Here is a 20,772-nt window from a genome sequence, read left to right on the forward strand (position 1 = left end):
AGTATTCTGATGCTGAGTTTCCTGGCAATTGCAAATCTTCCAGATAATTCCTGAAATGTAGGATCTTCCTCTGAGGAAAGGGATGGAAACTGATACTGGGTGAATGCCTACTATGTGTCAGCGCTGTGCTGGCTGTTTCTCATACGTTGGTTTCTTGTCATTCTCACTCAGGCCTCTGCAGTGAGTGTTATTATCTGTTTTTTTCTTTTTATGGGAAACTGAAATTATGTGTCCCAGTCATATGGGGACAGAGAAAGAACTGAATCTGACTCCCTTCCAAGGATGGGTGAGGGGCGACTACAAATGAGATAATGGATATAAAGACACTGAACGGTGCAGAAGACAGGCCATGCTCCTGGGCTCCTTAAACAGCAAAGCCCCGGGTTCACAAAAAGTTGTTATACTTCACTTTCATTTTTCAAACGGTTTGCTGGGAAGCCTGGATATTGAACAAGGACCAAGTCTCCTGTTCTGGTGAAACAAATTAACATCCTCCACTTGCCCTTTAAGGAAAAGACCAGCTATGAAAACCAATTCAGCCAAACTGCTAATTTTAAAGGGTGTGTTTCTTCCTTTGGGACTGGGATGAACCCGTCTTGATTCCACTCTCTGTGGAGCTGATGTTGGTGAGAGGAGTCTTCTGGCTGATTGCATGTCTTCAGAACGCAGTTAATTCATACCAAATGTGCTAGTGTGGCTGCCTCAGTCAGAAACAGGTATAAGTTGGGTTTGGAATTCCAGATGCTCTGAGAAGATGTCCCAGAAAGAAGCTAGAAAGAGTCCAGAGAGAAGACAAATCCAGAAGGTGAAACTGATGTCAGGCCGATTCTCTGAAAAGGGCAGAAGGGGCGAGCTGCACCCTTTCCACCAGCCCAAGATTGGCGCTGCAAGGGACAGTGGTGCCTGTCCCAGAGTCTTTCCAGAGCTCCATTGGCTCAGGGTTTAGTCCCCCCCTTACGCGCCAGCAGTTCCCCTGGACATGGTCACTGTCACTACAATAATAATAAAAGTTGCCCTTGACTGAAGGCCTTCTTTATGCCAGGCACTGTCATTCACATGGTTCACATGCCCCGTCTCGCTGAGTCCTCCCAAGAAGCCCTGTTAAGTGTGTAACATTGTTATTCAGAGGGGGAAAAGTGACACTTAGAGAGGGCAAAGTGTTTGCCTAAGACTAAACAGCTGGGGGAGGTGAAGGAGGCTTTAAAACCAGGTCTCTCCGACTTCAATGCGCCCACTCTTGCTCTCACGCCTTAGTCAGACACCAGGAACATCCTCTTTGGTCTTACTCTTTGCTTTTCCAAGTGCTCAATATATTTAGAAAAGATCGCCGACTCTAAGTGTTGGCTCTTCTTCTTGCAGATTTCCTCACAATCCTCAGGTGATAGCATCAGAGTTGTTTTTTCCAACAAAAAGAACATTTTTTTTCTGCATTTCTCAGAGCTTTTGTCTTCATGTTAGACCCCACAGGAAGGACAAACTGTGTGGGTAGGAGAGAAAAAAAAAAAAAAGCCTAATTTTGAAGACCACAAGTAACTTTAATTGATGCATAAAGGACTCCTTGCCAGCCAGGCAGTTTGTTGTGATGAAACTATAGCAAGAGCCCTGGCTAGCTCTTTACAGTTTATAGAACACTTGCAGTGTGTGCAAAATATTATCATTGGTGTTCCCTTTGTGAAGATAAGGAGGGGGAAGTTTGGCGAGACTGAAACAGTAGTTTGCAAACTCCGGCACAGTGGAATTATCTGAACGTTAGAAACTCCTGAGGCCTCAGCCTAACCCCACACAAATTCTGCTTTCATGGGTCTGGGGTTTTTAAAAGCTCCCCAGGTGGTTCTCATATGCAGCGAGGGGGGAGAACCACCAAGTTAAAAACTTCACCCAAGACCCTGCGGCTCCCCTGACTTGATTGCTTGTCTCCGGTGCTTAGACTTCTGGAACACCTGTTCCATCCCAAACCCACAAAGGTGAGGGAAGAGACAAAAGCAGCTATTTAAGAGACCTGTTAGCCACGATTTTTATGCAATTCCTTCCTGAGCCATTACCACACAAATTGTATTAAGGGAGAATGATTTGCTTTTACTTTGGGGGAAGTATGATTATGGCTACTAACAATGGTATTCAAGAATCCCATATATCACAGATATATACTCAAATTACTGGTAGTATAAATGAATTACTATTTTAACTTATTATGGTAGTTATTAAAACTGACTCTGAACTTTGGTCCCGGGTTATTTGAAATATGTGAGGTCTGAGGCTAGAGCACTTGGATGTGAACCCAGAATCCAGACTTCCTGCAATGTTAGCTGTGTAAACTTTGGCAAGTTACTTCAGCTCAGTTTCCTCACTCAAACTTTGGCAAGTTACTTAAAAGCCTCAGTTTCCTCACTCAAAAAGGGGGTGATGATAGTGCTTGCCTGTTGAATTGTAGTGAAGATTAAAGGCTGGTTCACGTTAAATTCTTAGCGTTGTGCCTAGTACACGATGTATGTCAGATATTATCATTATTTTACCATCACGGATCCTGAAATGAAAATCACAGGCTCAGTTCTTATATCATTTTATCCTCGTGTAACGGATGTTGACATGTCAATCCCTTGAAATTCAAAACTCATAGATGATTTTTGAGCATTTTTATAAGGACTTTGCATCAAATTTCAGACAGATATCAATAGACACTATTTTAGAAATAGAATGTATGGCAGAGTGGGATTTTGTTCTTCATGTAAAACAACATTTATGAGGCAATAGATGATTGGTTTTTATCTTGTTAGTGTATGTGTTGTGTTGTGTGTGTGTGTGTGTGTGTAAATGCAGTTAGAAAATGTCTACATGTGGAAATGTTTTTTCCAAAGGTCATGTTATGGCATTATCTTTGAAAGAGAAGAAAACACATGCCCAACACTTAAAAAAAATTGTTTTAAAGGTGCCAATATTAGAATTTATTCAGAAGCTAAGAGTAAACCAAGTTTCTGCCTTTGGAGGCAGTCCTCTGCAGCAGAGATTCAGAAATTTTCCCAGTTGCTGCTGCTGTGCAGTGGCCCTGCAAGATCACACTGAAGCCGTGGGGGATTGCAGACACAGAGCTGGGTTCTAATGCAGATCATGGTTTACCGCACGGGAATTAGGCTGCACGTAGATTAGACGAGCACTAGTGACCATCCCTGCTGCCTGCTCTCAGTGCAAACCACAGGGCATACCGAATTAATAAGATACAACATGTTATGACATGATAATGACAGTGATAATGAATTAATCCAGTCTTTCCGAAAGTGTGACATGCTCCTGATAAAGGGGGCGCCTGGGCCTAATCAAAATGAGAAAAACACATGCTGTTGGCTGTTCTTAGGGATTCATAATACATGTCGCCATCATTTAGGTCTCTGAGAAGTCCTGCCATGGACATACTAGTTTAACACAGTTACATTTGATATATGAATAAATCGCAGTCTATTTTCTGAAGAAGAATAGGTCTATGCATTCTTTTCCTATGGGAAAAAAAAGTAGCCACCAAGCAAAGTGGCCTCAGAGAGAGAGAATAAAAAGTTGTTGATGGCAGATGAAAGGGCGAAAGTCATAGACACCTTTGGGAGAAATTGCGTTTGTGAAAAAGATAAGATTTAAACAAATGAGGATTAAAACTCCTCAAAGAGTGTTAACGTCTATGAAAAACAAACATTGTAAGTGTATATTAAAGGATGATGATGTGTCAGTTTTTGTCTTGAACTTTTTTTTTCCTAAGCACATTTGAAAGTAATCTAGATAATGACTTTCCCAAGTTCAGGCTCTGTGCAGAGATACGTGCCTTTGTCAAATCTTCATTAGCTAATGAGATCATTTTCTCCAAGTAAATTGCTCTAGGAGACAAGAGCAGACTTTGTGAACGTGTCCCCAAGAGGAAAAGGGTCCAACTTGTTGATAAGCATATGAAGGGGAGGGGATTCTGTTCCCAATTTGGTTCTTCTCTGCTTGGGGCGGGGAGGGGCTTGGGTTGAGGGAGCAGAGAGGATTTAACACTATTTCCTGGGCTCAGCTGTGGGAGGTACCCAGTCATGGAAAGGGAAAGGGCCAGATCTCCTTCCAGAAATATCTCAGGAATCGCCAAAAGACAAATGAAAGAGTCCTTAAGTGGCCACAGCATGACCCTGGAAGAAAGGTCCCCATTAAATTCAAAATGGTGCCCTTATCCCAGGTGCAGCTGTTTTGTCCTGCATCATTTCATGTTCCCCTGTAGAGGGGAAATGCAGTCAATGCGTACAAACAGCACTGTGTGGATTTTTATTTTTTCCCACATTTTGAGTGAAGGTGACAGCAGGCATATAAGTATTTCCACAATCTCGGTGGGGAGCCGATCTCTATCAGCGGATTCAACTCTATTTGCAGCGACTCCAGTGGCAAGGAGAGCTTTCGTTCTGACAATCAGAATTCTAGCAAACGGTAAATGTTTCTTCATGCTGAGAAGTGGGAAATTCAATAATACTTTGGCTGGGTTCATGCTGAGTAGTGAAAATAGAATGAATATGGAGAGGGACTGTGACTTAAAGAGCAGTAAATCAGCTAGCCCAGAAGTGTGGGACAGTCAGCTTTTAATTCGAAGCCCTAGCCTGTTTCTACTCCATTCTCCAGGGTAATGGGACTATTTTAATATTTGTTCCTAGAGTGTTTTGTGCTGCAATCCCTTGTTCACCCCAAAAAACAGAATTAAACATTCTGAGATTTTTTTTTAATCTGCATATACATTATTATGGCACTATAGGACCATTTGCTGAAAATCTTAACTTATGTGTTAGCCTAACTCCAAAGGCAAAGTAGGTGTGGGTAGTGTGGAGCTTGTAGTAACAGCATTACTTATTATGATTGAACACTTTTTCTTCTGTAAGCAAGTCACAGGTTTCAGAGGGGGTTACTGGAGTGGAAGCCCCATGAGGGTAGAGGTTTCTGCCTGTTTTGTTCATTGTTGTGTCAGCAGGACACACAGTTAAGTGCTTTAAGAAGTCGGTGAATGAATATTGATCTCTAGGCTGTGAAAAGTATACTCAGCTATGAGTGCTCTGAAAGGTCTCGGACTAAAGTGCAGAGTAAACTGAGTTTTCCTGACTTTCCATTATGTACAGTTTTGTAGAATAGCTTTGATACTTGATTCTATGGAAGCAATTTTTAGTAGTATGTTTCTTTTCAAAGAGTTACGTCACTAAAATTTGATCATCATAGAAAAAGTAGAAAGTGTAAACAATTAAAAAGAAAATTGCCATGTTTATACTACTCAGAGATAATCACTGCTATGGTTTAAATGTATGTTCTCCCAGATTTTCCTGTGCACACATTTATATGTTTTTATAACATTAAGATTAGATGTATATATGCGTTTTTTTTATTCAGCAGTACTACATCCTAATAGGTGTGTAGTATATATCATTGTTGTTTTAATTTTCAATGCCCGAGTGACAAAAATTGTTGAGCATCTTTGCCTATGCTTTTGGGTCATTTGTATATCTTCTTTGGCAAGGAGTCTGTTCAGATCTTTGCATATATTTAAATTGGGTTGTTCGTTTCCTTTTGTTGAATTTTAAGAGTTCTTTCCATATGTGGGCTACAAGACCTTTATACATGTGCTTTGCAAATATTTTCTCAGTGATTTGCTTCTTATGAGCACTCCAGGATTGTGGGCGACTTTGCAGCCCTAAAAGCTTACTTACGGTGCTAAGTGCTGATTAATGAGATGGCTGTGCTCACCTATGTTTGCTTTGCTGTTTCCCAAAGTGACACGACCACTCCCTCTCACTTCCTTAACCCATCCATTCATTGTCAAAGAACCTCTGTATTCTGGGGTCATCACTGTCTATCTCTAGGAATGTTTTTTTCCTAGGCATTTGTCTTTATCTGTTTTTTTTTTTTTTTTTTTTTTTTTTTTTTTTTTTGCGGTACATGGGCCTCTCACTGCTGTGGCCTCTCCCGCTGCGGAGCACAGGCTCCAGACGCGCAGGCCCAGCGGCCATGGCTCACGGGCCCAGCCGCTCTGCGGCACGTGGGATCCTCCCGGACCGGGGCACGAACCCGTGTCCCCTGCATCGGCAGGCGGACTCTCAACCACTGCGTCACCAGGGAAGCCCTGTCTTTATCTGTTTTAAGTGAATGACCAAAGTGATGATGTGTTTATTCATCTATTTGCAATAAGATTTCTAGTGAGAGTTCAACCCTGTTTGTTTCCTGGTTTTAAAGAAAACAAACAGGTCCGGGGGCCAGGAAGTCACCCGCAGGATTTCGGAGCACTGGGTAGTTGGTGAAGCTAACCGTTGTCTGTCTTCCTTTGCGTGGCCTGCAGTCATCAAGCCTCCTCTGCGTCATTTTAAATGCCCTGCTTATGCATCTAGCTCCTACGCACCTTCGGTCCCAAAGAAAACTGATGAGCATTCTGCAAGGTACAAGATGTTGGATCAGAGGCTCAAAATGAAAAAGGTTCAGAACATCTCACATAACTGGAACAGAAAATAAATCAGGGGGAAGGGGGAGTGAAGGAGAGGCCCACCCATCTGCCTCTGGGCACTGACCAGCCACAGTGGGATATGTCTCCAGAACGAGGCCTTCAGGGCTGGTGCTATCATTGTTGACTCCACCAAGGCACAGTGAAGCCTATATGTGAGTTTCCCCTTTGCTGTTCTGTTCTAGAGCCATCAGTCACAGAATCTGGAAGTCCATGTAGCCTCTAGCAGCAAACCAGTAAGAGGGTTGTCTCATGCGGCTTTTATTGGTATAGATCTTTCAAAGTCTAAACTGGACCCAAGTTAAAATGATGCTATCCATTCGGAAAAAAACTGAAATTCTCCCATTGACACTTTTTCATCCCTGGAAATTGACTTGCCCCAATGAGAATATCGGTTTAATAATAATCATTGTATTTAAGAAATGCACTTCTAAAAACATCTTTTCCGATTTTTAATACAAATATTTACAATTCAAGTAAACATGGAACTTTCAAAGTCATTGCATTCCCAACAAAAGTTGTACTTCTGAATGGAGCTATCTTAGAGGGAAAGGAGAACTGATGAATTGTATTCATATGTACTTCTGAACTTAGGCTTCATAAAGCAGATCCAAGTTAAAAATAAAGACTGTTGTCTTCGGTTCCCATTGTATGCCTCTTGCCTGATAGCCTCGCTGTACCTTTAAGAACATGAGAGTTTACAGGAGATGGATTTCGGCTCTGCTTTTCTCCGATCTTTCCTCTTCACTCACAGTAGACAATGCCAGAAGTCAATGGGATGCCTGTACCTCAGGACTCTTGGTTTGAGATTCACCCAGGAAATGTCCATTTAGTCTTATGGTCCTGGTTCAAGAGAATATAAAATGCTGAAGCTAATTTGAATGCCTTATTGGCAGATTTTTCTCCATAAGTTTGGAGGTGACTGTAAGTTAAATTTCAGGTCATCTTCCCAACAGGCCACATATCTGAGTCCCTTTGGGAGACCAATTGCTCTCACAGCTGTTGGCGGGATAGAGGTGTATAACTTACCTCTCTTCATGGTGGCATTTTTTAGCCTTTCTGTATCTCTCCCTAAAGTTTTTACTTTGGGACTAAATTCACAGAAATGGTAAGAAAAATCTCAAGGTCAGAAATAGCTTTTGATCCCTTCAGAAATGGTCTGGTGCGGTGGAAAACTTCAGGTTTGTTGTCTGTCAGGTCTGATCTCCGAGCCTCTTCTGTCTATTACTAGTTGCAGGTCCTCGGTCTAAATGGCATAACCTTTAAAAGACTCCGTTTGCTTGACTAGAAAATGGGCTTCATAATCCCCACTCTTGCCTTTTGTGATGAAGATTAGGGATAACATAGGTTTTGTTTGCTATGGCTGAGCCTGGAGAGTCATAGGTACACAGCAGAGGTAGCCGTGAGCATCCCACTGCTGGGAAAACTCTCTGGGACGCCCCTCAAAGAGGGGACTGTACCCTGAGCCGCAGCCTTTGGGGTCTGATTGTAAAGGGCGTAGCACCACATTCATTCCCGATAAACCACAGTTTTGCAAGTTGAGTCAGCACCAGAGTTTAGAGCCCATCAGGCTATTGAGCAATTTATTTATAATGTGCTTTACAATGGTATTTCAAGGAAATTTAATTGCTATACAGAAAGGAAAATCACTGTGACTTTTCATTAAGGAAGTAATTAATTCTTAGCTCCCTGCTTGGTGCCTGAGCAAGAGGACCTTTCTGCTGGCTGGTAGAGTCTAATCCACCTGAATTAGGTTAACTCGACAGGTAATTTCTACCTGTTTGTATACAGATGCCTTAGTGCTTGCTGCACCGTCATTTGGCCACACAGTGAGACTGTCCATGGGGTAGTGGCCTCCACTGGATCAACCCACAAATGATGGTCCTCACCTGTCCCTCAGTATCTTCAGTCTTAGGTATTGAGATTGTAGCTGTGCTTTCTTGACTGTGCTCCTTGGCATTGGAAGCCATGATCCTGAGGAAGAAAGTTGGCTCCTTCTGTATTCTTTTATCCCAAGCTGTTACTCTTTAGCCTTTGCTAATCTTTTAATTGAGCAAATGTACAAGTATTGAAATTCTGCATTGCTTGTAAAATGCCTACCATGTATTTTTGCATGATGGGTTGTATGGACAGGCCAGATTATATTCTTATAGCAAATAAGGTGATGCTTTTAGAGAACTTTCTTGTATGTGAGTCATCTTTTTCTTCTGCAGAATTCTGGTATTCATAGGAAAAGAGTTAGATTTCCCTTATGCTTGGCACTGTTCGGTCCTGAATATGTTGTCAAGATGAATAGTCTAACTTACCCTTTTCAGCTTGCTTCCTGATTGTATAGGCGATAGATTTTTTTTTTTAAAAAAAGCCTCCTCCTCCCTACACCACAAACCCACTAAGTTAATTTGTTGGGTAATAATAGCAGCTAGTCCATAGGTAAACATCTGTGTTATCAACTCAGTTTATATAATTTCAGACTAAGGTGTATAGCTTAGTCTGGAATCTCAGTGGATTCAGAAAAAGGAATATATGTTTGAAGATTAAAGTGCCATTATACTTTTCTTTAAAAAAAAAGTGTCTTTGCTGTTCATATGTGTCTCTGTTTTATCTTTGGATTCAAAATTCCTAGAGAAGAAAAGAATACAGCTCTAGCCTTTAGAGCCTCACCCTTAAAAATAGGTAGTTTGCCTAAGCCATTCTGCCCCACAAACATTTACCCATGGAGGGCCCATATGACCCAGAGTTGTGGATACAAATATCAGGGTGTGAACTCATCATTTCCTAAAATGCCTTGGGTGATGTTGCATTAGACAGCATAGTTGTGTTTCCAGTAAACAATCTCCCACCTGAAGAGAATTTTTATGTTAATAAGCCAAATGAAATGTGTGTCACCCAAAGGGCATCATGCATGGCTCATTTCTGGAAATGAGGTTGAAACCACGATGAGCTGGTGGCACAAGGATATGGATAAGGCACACACTTAAAAATTATATTTATTTATTCAATTTGATGGAATTAAGGTATGGATCCAACTAGATCCACTCACTTCTTACGCTGCACTGCCACCTGGTGTCTCTTAGAGGCATGAAATGTTTGCTGAGTTCCCCGGGATCTTTTTTTTTTTTTTTTTTTTTTCCCTTTATAAGAGGAAGTTTTATTGTTGATGATAGTTTTTAGCTGGATGAATCTTGGAATTTAAAAGGGCAGGTGGCTGTGGAGAAAACCATTTTCATTCTCATAACAGTGCTGCCCCATTTCTGAATAGGTTTACTCTGCTAGCAAACACAGGTCCTTGAAGAGTCCTATTGTTTAAAAATAATAGTAACCCACACAGGAATGCACTAAGAAATCTTAATCTATGGAGAAAATAAAGTAAAATTGGGGGACATATTGGGAGACAAATTGCAGAAGTCCTGGTAAATGTAATAGTGACAGAACGCTAAATAAAAGACAATACCTGTGACATTTAAAATATGGAAATAAACTATTTACAGCACCATTTAATTAATTAATTACCATTTAATTACAGTACCATTACTTTATTATCCCTAGTATGCTCATATGCTCACACAATCTCCATTTCTAAACACTTTGCTTTTCACCTGTCTCTCCTGGAGAAGCTGTAAAAGTTAACATTCAATTGCCCAGTTTTCTTATATGTAGGAGCAGCCATGTGACACAGTTTCAGCTAATGAGCCATAAGCTGCCTTTTCCAGTTCTCCTTCTTGCCTGGAATAGAGACTTTAGCTGGATGTGCAGCAGCCATCTTGGGTGTGTGAGGTGTTGATGAGCATGGAAATAAAGTCCAACATACTGAATGTAAACGGAGCAGAAAGCTAGAAAGAGCCCATGGCTCTGATTATATCACTGAACTGCTTACCACCCCTGAACTGACTCCTTGAGACTTAGTGTTGTGTGAGAAACATAAACTTATATTTCTTTGAGTAACTGTTATTATTTCTCTTGCTACCTCTGAAGCCTATTCCGAAGTAAAAGACCTTGCTTCCCTAAAGTTTCATTAAGATGCTTACAATTTCGTTTTTTTTTAAAAAAAAGAAAAACAGAATTTGTGTGTGTGTGCGTGCGTGTGTGTGCGCACACTGCGTTCTCTGGGCAATTATCCAGCTCTGATGTGATCTTATGATTTCAGTTGTTGACACCATTGAAACTATAAGCTACTGTTTTTTCTTAGGCTCCTGTTTGCTTCCCTTTATCTTAATTGCTGTAGGGGGGCACTTCTCAGGCATCTGAAGGATGGGTAGAAATTAAGAAACTAAAAAGTGGGTAGAAGAACATTCTAATGAGGAGAAAGAGCATGAACAAAAAGCATACACAATCTGAAAAAAGGCCCATATTATAGCAGCATTGTGACCAATCGGGAGGCTGGCATGAGATGAACCTCTCTGGACAAGATTTTTCTCCTGGACTTGATTTTAAGTGTAAGGGGAAGGTTCCAGAAAAATTTAGCAAGTTTCCAGTGGGATAAAATTTGTATTTTTACAAAAATCATCATGGCTGCCCAAAGGAGAATGAATTAGAAGGGGTAAACAGAGAAAACTAAGAAGCCACAAAGGAGACCATAGAGGTCTGGAGGAGTTGAGGCTGATTAGGAGTGGCATTGGAAATAGCGAGGGACGTAGAGTTGATAAGAACTTGGAAAGTACAATCAGCAGAACTTGGATGGGGGCTGAGGGAGCAGTGTGTTCATGAGTGAGGGTAGATTTAGGCAGCAGGTCCAGAGATGGAGAGCACAGGGTGGGGGGGTGGGAAGGATGGAGCAGATGGAGAGGGAGGGTACTGGGGACAGAATGGAAACCAATTATTCTGCTCCACACGTGTAGAGTTTATAAGACACACAATTAGTCCTTTGATTTGCTGGTCAGGAACTCAGAAGAAGGTTCCAATTTGAGTTAGACATTTCAAGAGGACCACACCCCATAATTTCCACACGTTCAGAGGCCACTTGCCCTTATCCCCAACTGCACTTTGCATTACTTTTGGTGGTCTGGGTGGATTCAGTGAAATTAAGCTTTGAGAATCTGGAAAGCCAACATCTCAGAGGGGACCAATGCCGTGTTTCAGTGAAAGGAGACAGGAATGAGTCTTGAATCCAGTTCAGTAGTAACCCTGAAGCCCCAATGCATAGGAAACTTGTAGTTATTAAAAGAACAGAAACTGTAGAGTCCAGAATACTCTCACCAAATAAGACCTTAGGAAGGTGTTGTCTTATCAGTTTATGTTAAGAACCGATTAATAGCAGGAAAGAACAGGGCCTCGGGATTTTTTGAGCAAACAGAAGTCCTGTGACAAGACTGTTCTTTGTTTTCTTAGTTGAATGTGTAGGACGTGTGTTATTGTCCACGAAGGTACATACATGCTACGCCATTTTCATTTTCTTTGCTTATGCCTCTTGTTCCTGGCTTTGAGTACCATCCGTTCACTGTTTTATTGACCGCTAGTGGTTGAATCACTTCACTGTGCTGTGTGCTGGGAACATGCAACAGGGATTAAGATGCAGCCTTTGGTCTCGAGGAGCTCTCACCCAGTGGGGAGGTAACTTTATGAACAAACAACATGATGAGGGCTGTGCCTGAGCTGTAAGAAGAAAGAGAAAAGGCAGAAAGTGTTGTTAAGTCTGGGGATGCTTTAGGAAGAGAATCGGAGCACGTATGATCTGGCCCCTCTTTCTCTCCAATATTGCCTGCAGCCATTTCCCACCCCAGATCCCTTCCATTCCAGTCCTAACAAATTTCCTGTCATCCCTAGCTCAGCTCATTCCTCCTTGGCCCTATGATGAGCCACATGCCAGGCGAATATATGCATGACCTCCGAGAAGAAAGATAAACAATTCTGGTTACAGTCAGGTAGAATGTAAACTGGTATAAAACCAGCCACCCGGGGCTTCCCTGGTGGCGCAGTGGTTGAGAGTCCGCCTGCCGATGCAGGGGACACGTGCTCCCGTTCGGGAAGATCCCACATGCCACGGAGCGGCTGGGCCCGTGAGCCATGGCCGCTGAGCCTGCGCGTCCGGAGCCCGTGCTCTGCAAGGGGAGAGGCCACAACAGTGAGAGGCCCGCGTATCACCAAAAAAAAAAAAAAAGACAAACAAACAAACAAACCAGCCACCTGGTTAGAAGAATCTTAAAGAAGATGAAAATGGGTGAGAATAACTGAAGATACACTTGAAGCTAGTAATTAAAAATAAGATATGAAGTAGTTAAAAACAGAGTAGAATACAATTTAGAGAAAAATAAGAACTCGAGAGACTTTATTAATAAACGAATATAGAAGCTAATAATATTGAAAATAACTAAAGGATAAATTTGGTTTTAGAGCAGGAAAGGCTAGAACTTTAAAAATAGGAGACATAAATATGATAAAGGACTGAAAAATGATAAGGTAAGATATATATTATAAACTTAAAAGAGATGTAAAATTAAGATAAAACCAGTTAATCTAGTTACTATCACCTCATGTAAACCCTCCGAATTTCTCATAATTAATGCCCAGGAAAGATAAAACATAAAGAAATATAAAAACAAAAGATAGGGACTTCCCTGGTGGTGCAAAGGTTAAGAATCCGCCTGCCATTTCAGGGGACACGGGTTCGATCCCTGGTCCAGGAAGATCCCACATGTCGCAGAGCAACTAAGCCCGTGCACCACAACTACTGAGCCTGCGCTCTAGAGCCCGCGAGCCACAACTACTGAAGCCTGCGCACCTAGAGCCCGTGCTCCGCAACAAGAGAAGCCACCACAAAGAGGAGTCAGCGCACTGCAACGAAGAGCAGCTCCTGCTCGCTGCAACTAGGGAAAGCCCGCGCGTAGCAACGAAAACCCAAAGCAGACAAAAATAAATAAATAAAATTTCTAAAAAAACAAAAGATAAAAAGTCACAGCACCACACAATCCGAGACTAAATGTCTATGGATCATCTACTGGAGTTAGAGGACCTGTTATAATGAACAAATGGTTTGCAATGAGAATGTTAACTGCATTAAATGGCCACTTTTAAAATACTTCGAGGCTGACCTGGTTTGGCCTTAGCCTCCCGTGTCCTTTCACACCGTTGTCGCACTTTACGGTTTGGAATGTTACCTGGCTTCTCTTTCTTGCATACACACACACAGAGAGACAAATTTTTTGTGCCTCCATAATATTAACTCTATTACATTTTTATCTCTGATTTAAAAAACTTCAGAAAGCAAAAAATAGGGCTTCCCTGGTGGCGCAGTGGTTGAGAATCCGCCTGCCGATGCAGGGGACACGGGTTCGTGCCTCGGTCCGGGAAGATCCCACATGCCGTGGAGCAGCTGGGCCCGTGAGCCATGGCCGCGCGTCCAGAGCCTGTGCTCCGCAATGGGAGAGGCCACAACAGCGAGAGGCCCGCGTACCGCAAAAAAAAAAAAAAAAAAAAAAAAAAAGAAAGCAAAAAATAAACCTCAGTCTTGTCTAAAAGATCACAAAAATCTGAATATTGCAAATCAACGTTTGCTGAGTATTAAAGGCACTAACAATAGACAGGAAGCTGCAATGTGACAATTTCTCCAGCAGGTGGCGATCCTGTGTAGGAAGAAAAGCTACCTACCCTCAGGCTAGAGGAGAATGGAGGCTGGCTGGGGACAACCATCAGAGAACACTAATTGAACATTTCTAGTTTCCAGGCACTGCCCTAGGTGTGCAGTGAATCCAGTAGGAGTGAGGCAGTGTCCCTCAGCTTTGGGAGCTCACAGTCTTAGGGGAGAATGTGTCCTTGTCTGTCAGGCAAGGTCATTCATTCATGCTGCTTGGAAACGAACTTAAGAACAAACCCCACACCTTGTGCATTGTTGGTAGGAATGTAAAGTGGTGAAAAACAGTGAGGTGGTTCCTCAAAAAATTAAAAACAGAATTACCATATTATCTAGCAATTCCACTTCTGGGTATATACCTAAAAGAATCAAAAGCAGGGTCTGTAAGAGATATTTGTACACCGTGTTCATAGTACCACTAATCACAATAGCTAAAATGTGGAAACAGCCCAAGTGTCTATAGATGGATGAATGGATACAAAAAATGTGGTTATGTTATACAATGGACTATTTATTATTCAGCCTTAAAAAGGAGGAGAATTCTAATACATGCTACAACATGGATGAAGCTTGAGGGCATTATGCTGAGTGAAATAAGCCATTCACAAAAGACAAATACTGTGTGATTCCACTTTTATGAAGTACTTGGAGTAGTTGAATTCATAGAGACAGAAAGTAGAATGGTGGTTGCCAGGGGCTGGAAGGAGGGGAGTTAGTGTTTAGTTACAGAGTTTCAGTTTTACAAGATGAAAAGGGTTCCGGGGATAGATGGTTATACGATATGAATATATTTAGCACCATTGAACTGTACATTTAAACATGGTTAAGATGGTAAATGCTATGTTATGTGTACTTTACCACATACACACCACCAACCCCGAAGCCAATTCTTCTCTGCCTGTTAGCCTGTCTGCAGTGTTTCCCCATATTGTAGGGACACAGCGAAATCCCTTAGGCAAACCTACACACATTTCCAGGCTGCACCCCTTGGTTCAATACCTGGAAAGAGAGGATGTGTTTACGTTTGCTTGGCTATCGTAGTAGGTGTGGTCATCAATCCAGTGATTGAATATGAAATTTGATTTCTCCCTCCCGCAGCTGTGACCTTTCAAAGGTGTAGAAAAGGAAGACAGTCACCTGCCAGAGAGCTGCAGACCCAGGAAGCAAAAAGAAATCATAGTTTATTGTTCTACTCTGGGCCAGGCATTCTACTTTGTAAGCATTATCTCGTTTAACCTTTATTTAATCACCTCAAAGAGACAGGATCAGCCATCATTCTCCCTTGGCAAGTAAGGAAATTGTGGCTCAAATTTCACAATGTTACCCAAGATCCATAGCTAGTAAGCCTAATGGGGGCAGGACCTGAGTTCTGACTGCTCAAATGGATGCTCTCTGTGTGGTCTGATGAGGAGATAACAGGCGTGGGCCGTTTGCTTATACTGCCCTTATGATGCTAAAATGCAGCGCTTTTCAAATGTGAATCATGTGTTAAGGATCACCAGGGTCCCTTGTAAAAAATAAAATTCTGACTTGGCTTCAGCAGGGGATTCTGCATTTCTAATGAGCTCTTAGGGGATACCAAAGGTTCTGGTATCACTTTGAGTAGCAAGACTTTAATTTGCAGAGGTTCCCAAACTTTTTCATTGTCTCAGCAGCTTTTTCTCAGGACTTTGGTTCAAAAGAAATTCCTATTCTGTTTTTTAAGTTGTTAGTTCCAAACAACTTACTAAGTATTATGTTCTAACAGCTTAGTAGCCATTAAACAATTATGTATATGTAAATTGAAGAAAACTATAATGTTTTTATTTTATTCTTGAATAAGCACAATTACTTACTAGTAGTGAGGCTGGAGATAGATGGGCCTCAGGCTGAGCAGCTGGGGATTGTCCCCTGTGGACAGATACTCCAAAACAGCAGGAGGGGGGAGAAGCTCTGCCCAGATAAGAGATAGAAGACCACATATTCCTCATTCTCAAAGTCCAGGAGACCTTCCCAGCTACACACATGCAGAAAGGTTCCTTGAAGGTCAAAAAGAGAGGGGACACCACCGCATAGTAGAAGATGTCAACCTACCCATAGCCTACCCATAGGCTTCTTTGCTAGAATCCATCTTGGCTAAGAGATACACACGTACACATGGGAGGACCCTGAGATATACCAAATATGGACTCAGAACCAGGCAAAGCAAGATGATTTGCCAAAGGAAACCCTAAGGAAATGCGCCATAAAAGTGATTCAAACTACCACGAGGGCGCGACTCTCTCTCTGAGGCTGCCTGTGCGTCTATCCACGTTGTATCCTTTCTCCTCCTAATAAACACTTTACTTGTTTCACTACTGTCGCTGCCAGCACGACCGAGGGCTCGAATTCAGGCGGCAAGGGGATGAGGAAAAAGTTTAAGAGGAAAGAGTGAGGACGGGAGGGACACCAGGAGCCATTGCAAACAAGTGTCCATTTTATTGTTTATATGCACAGCTTTTATAAAATGCAGTTACAGGGAGTTCAGGGAGTTAAAGCACACTAGGTTCTGTTTAAGATTAGGTTAGTTTCTTTCTCGTGGGAACAGTCTGTCCTTCATCCTGCTAGCTTCTTGATAACAATATTTCTACCGTCTGTGTTTGCACCCAAAGTTTCTGTCATGACTGGGCGTATTGTTCTTGACCTTGTGATAAACATTAGCAAAAAGGGGGCTTTCATCCGTCCAGAATGGGCTTCACTTGCACCTGTCATGCATTGATCACCTCGGGGAAAACGTGGGTGGAGAAGTCCCAAGAGCGTTGGCTCAACCTTATTGAGGCATGCATGAATGCCTGCCTCTATTTTGGGAGCCTGTGATCAATTGGTCATTTTCCTCCAGGCCGAATACCCTTAACGGGCATGGCGCGCTCCACACACTACTTTCCGACTCTATGTGGAAATTCATTTCTACACAGCTGATGGGCCAGGTCCTCGTCACTGGCCACTGGTCCCTGGTGGTCTGGGGGCTAGGATTCAGCGCTCTCACGGCCACAGCCTGACTTCAATTTCTGGTAGGGAACTAAATCCTGCTTCAAGCCTCTGCCGGCTGAGGCCACCCGAGATCAGTAGGATATATGCATACCCCGCCCCTGCACAGTTTCTCAAACCTTGGAATCAGCTAGGACACCACCACCCTCCTTTCCTGTTCCGTATTGATCTTTTATGATACTTGCTGTTTAGGACAGCAATTGTCAAAAATCCAGCTTCCAAAAGCTCTGACATCCTCAAAAGAAATTCAGTGCATATTGAAACTGTGAACTACCTGGAACTCACATTTCACACAGAGGCTCACAGATATCAAGTATTGCTGGGTTTCCCTCTGAAACTTAAAACATCGTGAGGCACCCCAGAGCTCCTCGGTGCACAGTTTGGGAACGGTGGTTTTAAAGCACTCTGGCTTGTGTTAGAGAACAGCTGTGTGGAGATGCAGACTAGGAGCCAAGAGACCCTTTCACTAAATTACTCTGTGACCTCAGCAGGTTGCCAAGGTCTTGAGGCCCTTTTCTGACTCGAGAGGGGACCATGTGAACTGACCTTTAACATTCAGATATAATATCTGTGATTCTAATTATCTGTACACATGTCTCAACTCCCCCCTAAGATTAAGCTCTTAGAGGGCAGGGGCTGAGTCTTATTCAGCATCAAATCCCACAGCAACTTCCTCATAGTAGTTGTTTGGTAAAGACTTGTGCAATAAATGCCTTTCGAAAACATCTTAATCAGTTTCCAGGGCTAGGGGGTGGCATGGGGTGGAGGGAGATTTTATCAATTCTTTAATATCCAAAACATTTTTATGTATGCTAGAAGCATTTTAGTGGCAAGTGTTTTAGCAGTAATTAAAAAAGGATACATGCATAGGGGAGACATTTGTACCATGGAATTCCAGAAGGGCAGGAACAGAAATAGCAACCGAGGAGAACTCAATGCAAAAGCCTGGACTCCAGTTCTAGAACACCTGCTTACTACCTGTGAGGATTTAGGCAAGTGACTTGATTCTCTGTACCTCAGTCTCTTTATCTGTTTCATGTGAATCATAACAGCTACTCTCTGCCTATAGGGTAATTAAGACTATTTGAAAAGGTGCCACGTGTGAGTGTGTTTGGTGAGTTAGGCATCCTTGTCAATCCACCACAGTGGGATCCCACCCCTCTCACCGTCCCTGCCACAGAGGGGTGACTACAACTGACCACTATGTCCAGCAAATGACAGCAACTTCCCAAAACCATAACCAGGAGTAGACATCCCTACCCAGCATCACTACTTGAATTATGGGGCTCAGATGTGATCCAGGTAATCGGAGAAGAGCCGAAAGGAGAAGACAAAGAGGCACTCAATCTCTATCCTTGTGAGAGATGACAAATGAGGCAACATAAGTCAATTTATTTCATAAATATTTATGTGTCCTTTGAGACAGACTCTTTCATCTTCATCTAAGGAATAAAAGAAAATGGACATCAGCAGAATGCCAATCATTCTTATTCTTTCCTTGGGACAAATCCAGCTATGGAATGGCTTTCCCTTAAAAATGGAAATTCCAAGCTCAGAACCTGATGCTTCTCCTTAAAACGACAGAACCATCTTCCAATCTCACCTCAGTATCAAGATGAATCACTTTTCCCACCCACCTAAGCCGTCCTCATGTCCCCTAACTGATGAGACCTCAGGGTTCTACTAACCCTCTCTTTTGAGAATCAGATCCAAGAACATCCACCAATTAATCCACAAGGTGTCCCTTCGGTTTACAGTTCATCATTATTTATTTAAGCCATATTAACTATTAAACCTAAAATAGACCAAACACATTTTGTGGGAATGAAGAACTCTATGTGTGTGGGTATATTCATCAGAGTTATTCAGAGAAACAGAACCAATAACACACACACACACACACACACACACACAATGAGAAAGAGAGAGCAAGAGAGAGAGAGAGAGAGAGGTTCTGAGGAATTAGCTCATGTAGTTGTGGGGTTTGACAAGTCTGAAACCTGTAGGGCAGGCTGGAAGCCTGGAAACTCAGACAGGGTTTCTGTTTTGCAGTCTTGAGTCCAAATTTTTGTTCTTTGGGAAATCTCTGTCTTTGTTCTCAAGGCCATCAACTATTAGATGAGGCCCAATACTTTACTGAAAAGTCTACCGATTTAAATTAATCACATATAAAAATTACCTCACAGCAATATCTAGACTGGTGTTTGACAAAACCATTGAATATGTGAGCCTACCCAAGTTGACACATAAAATCAAGCATCAGAGTTGGTGTCCAAAAAATGACTGAGTCCATCCAAAACAGCCTAAAATTGGCTGTTTATTGTAATTCAACTGGTACCATCGTAAGCTGAATGAAACCTCACAGGAGTAGAGACTCAGGATGGAGAAAATTTCCCAGGTAAATGTCTTAGGAGAATGAAACACCAAAGTTCCTCCTCCAATAGCCCATGTCTGGGCTTCCTGGCTCCACACAGTGAACGGGAACATCTGGGTGGGTGTGGAAACACCTGCCCAGGTGTGTTCACTGCAAGGCAATGAATCTTTGGGTTGATGTACCCTTTTCATCAATAGTTTCTCCTCCACTGGGGCGAGTCCTTTCTGAGTAACTCTCTGCTTTATCAGATCCAGAGAAGGGATGGAGCTCTGGGAAAATAAACAATGCAAAATCATCCCTCAGGGAAAGTAATGTCCTCCTACCCATCTCTTCCCTCTCCCTCGGCCAGAACGTGAGTCAGATCAGCCTGGTGGCAAGAAGTTAACATGTTGGAAGGTTGGCCCATGCCTGGAGTATCATGAAAAAGGTATTCCTAGAAATATTTTGCCTACTTATTAAAAAGTATCATTCCCTCCCTCCCACCCCCCAAATGATGTTGTACTTAGTTGTATTAGGAGGTGATTTCTAGCCAGTGATTGGCTGGAGCTTCTGAAAAGAGGTAAACTAACTCACCCATTGATCCTCAGGCTCCCTTTCCATCCTTAGGGTCCTGCAGGTTTCCGTGAGCTTGGCTTGCTGAGCTGTGGTTCCTGATTCCCTTACCTGCCTCCCTCAGGGACCACCTCCTAATCCACACCCACCCCCAACCCCCATGCGGTGAAACACAAACCACAGTGTCACCCCTTTGTGTAATGCCCACTCCATGGCTGACTGTTGATATGACGATGAAGGTCCACGTCCTGTGCGTGGCCTGCAAGGCCCTCCATGGACTGCCTCCCTGTAATTTTCTCATCTTATTTTCCCTAATGTCCTTGCATTTTCTGATCTAGTCATGAGATTTTCTGACCTACCAGGAGATTTTGGATCTCCTTTACTTGTTGCTTCCTTCTTCCCTCTGCAGTATCATTTTCTTTTTTTGTCCATCCTTCATATTCTTTTTTGCCCAGTGAAGGGGCTGAGGAGGAAGTAGAGGGAAGGGAGCAGAACTGAGATTGGAGGTCAGTGATCCTGAATTGCTTTGATTGAGCTGAAAGGATGACATCAGTGTGTGTGTGTGTGTATGTGTGTGCGTGCGTGTATGTGTTGAATGTGTACTTTGTGCAGCACAGTATCTGTTGGTGAACCACCTAAATGATGTAAATAAGGTCTCAGACACCAAGAGGAAAGTGATGGGAAAGAGAGGTGAACTAAGATTGAATTAACATCTAGGGAACCAGAGGCTTTCAATGCATGATCTCAATTACTTGTCACTTCAACCTGGAAAGGCGGTGTAACCAAACAGTTTTT

The 20,772-nt window shown here is 42.5% G+C and overlaps 1 protein-coding gene across 7 annotated transcripts in view; it reads left to right on the forward strand.

The window, feature by feature from the left end:
• The window catches only part of PDE1C (phosphodiesterase 1C), a 701,054-nt gene that overhangs the window by 594,107 nt on the left and 86,175 nt on the right, over nt 1–20,772 (forward strand). For 3 of the 7 annotated variants that reach the window (XM_067042375.1, XM_059074639.2, XM_059074642.2), the window contains one exon: nt 6,323–6,492. The exons of the other annotated variants lie outside the window; for them this stretch is intronic. In XM_067042375.1, coding sequence (XP_066898476.1) covers nt 6,323–6,492 — 170 coding nt within the window. Of the gene's footprint in view, nt 1–6,322; nt 6,493–20,772 lie in introns of those variants that run through there. 7 annotated transcript variants of the gene reach the window in all.

Source organism: Kogia breviceps, chromosome 9, assembly GCF_026419965.1.
Source record: "Kogia breviceps isolate mKogBre1 chromosome 9, mKogBre1 haplotype 1, whole genome shotgun sequence".
Lineage (NCBI taxonomy): Eukaryota > Metazoa > Chordata > Mammalia > Artiodactyla > Physeteridae > Kogia > Kogia breviceps.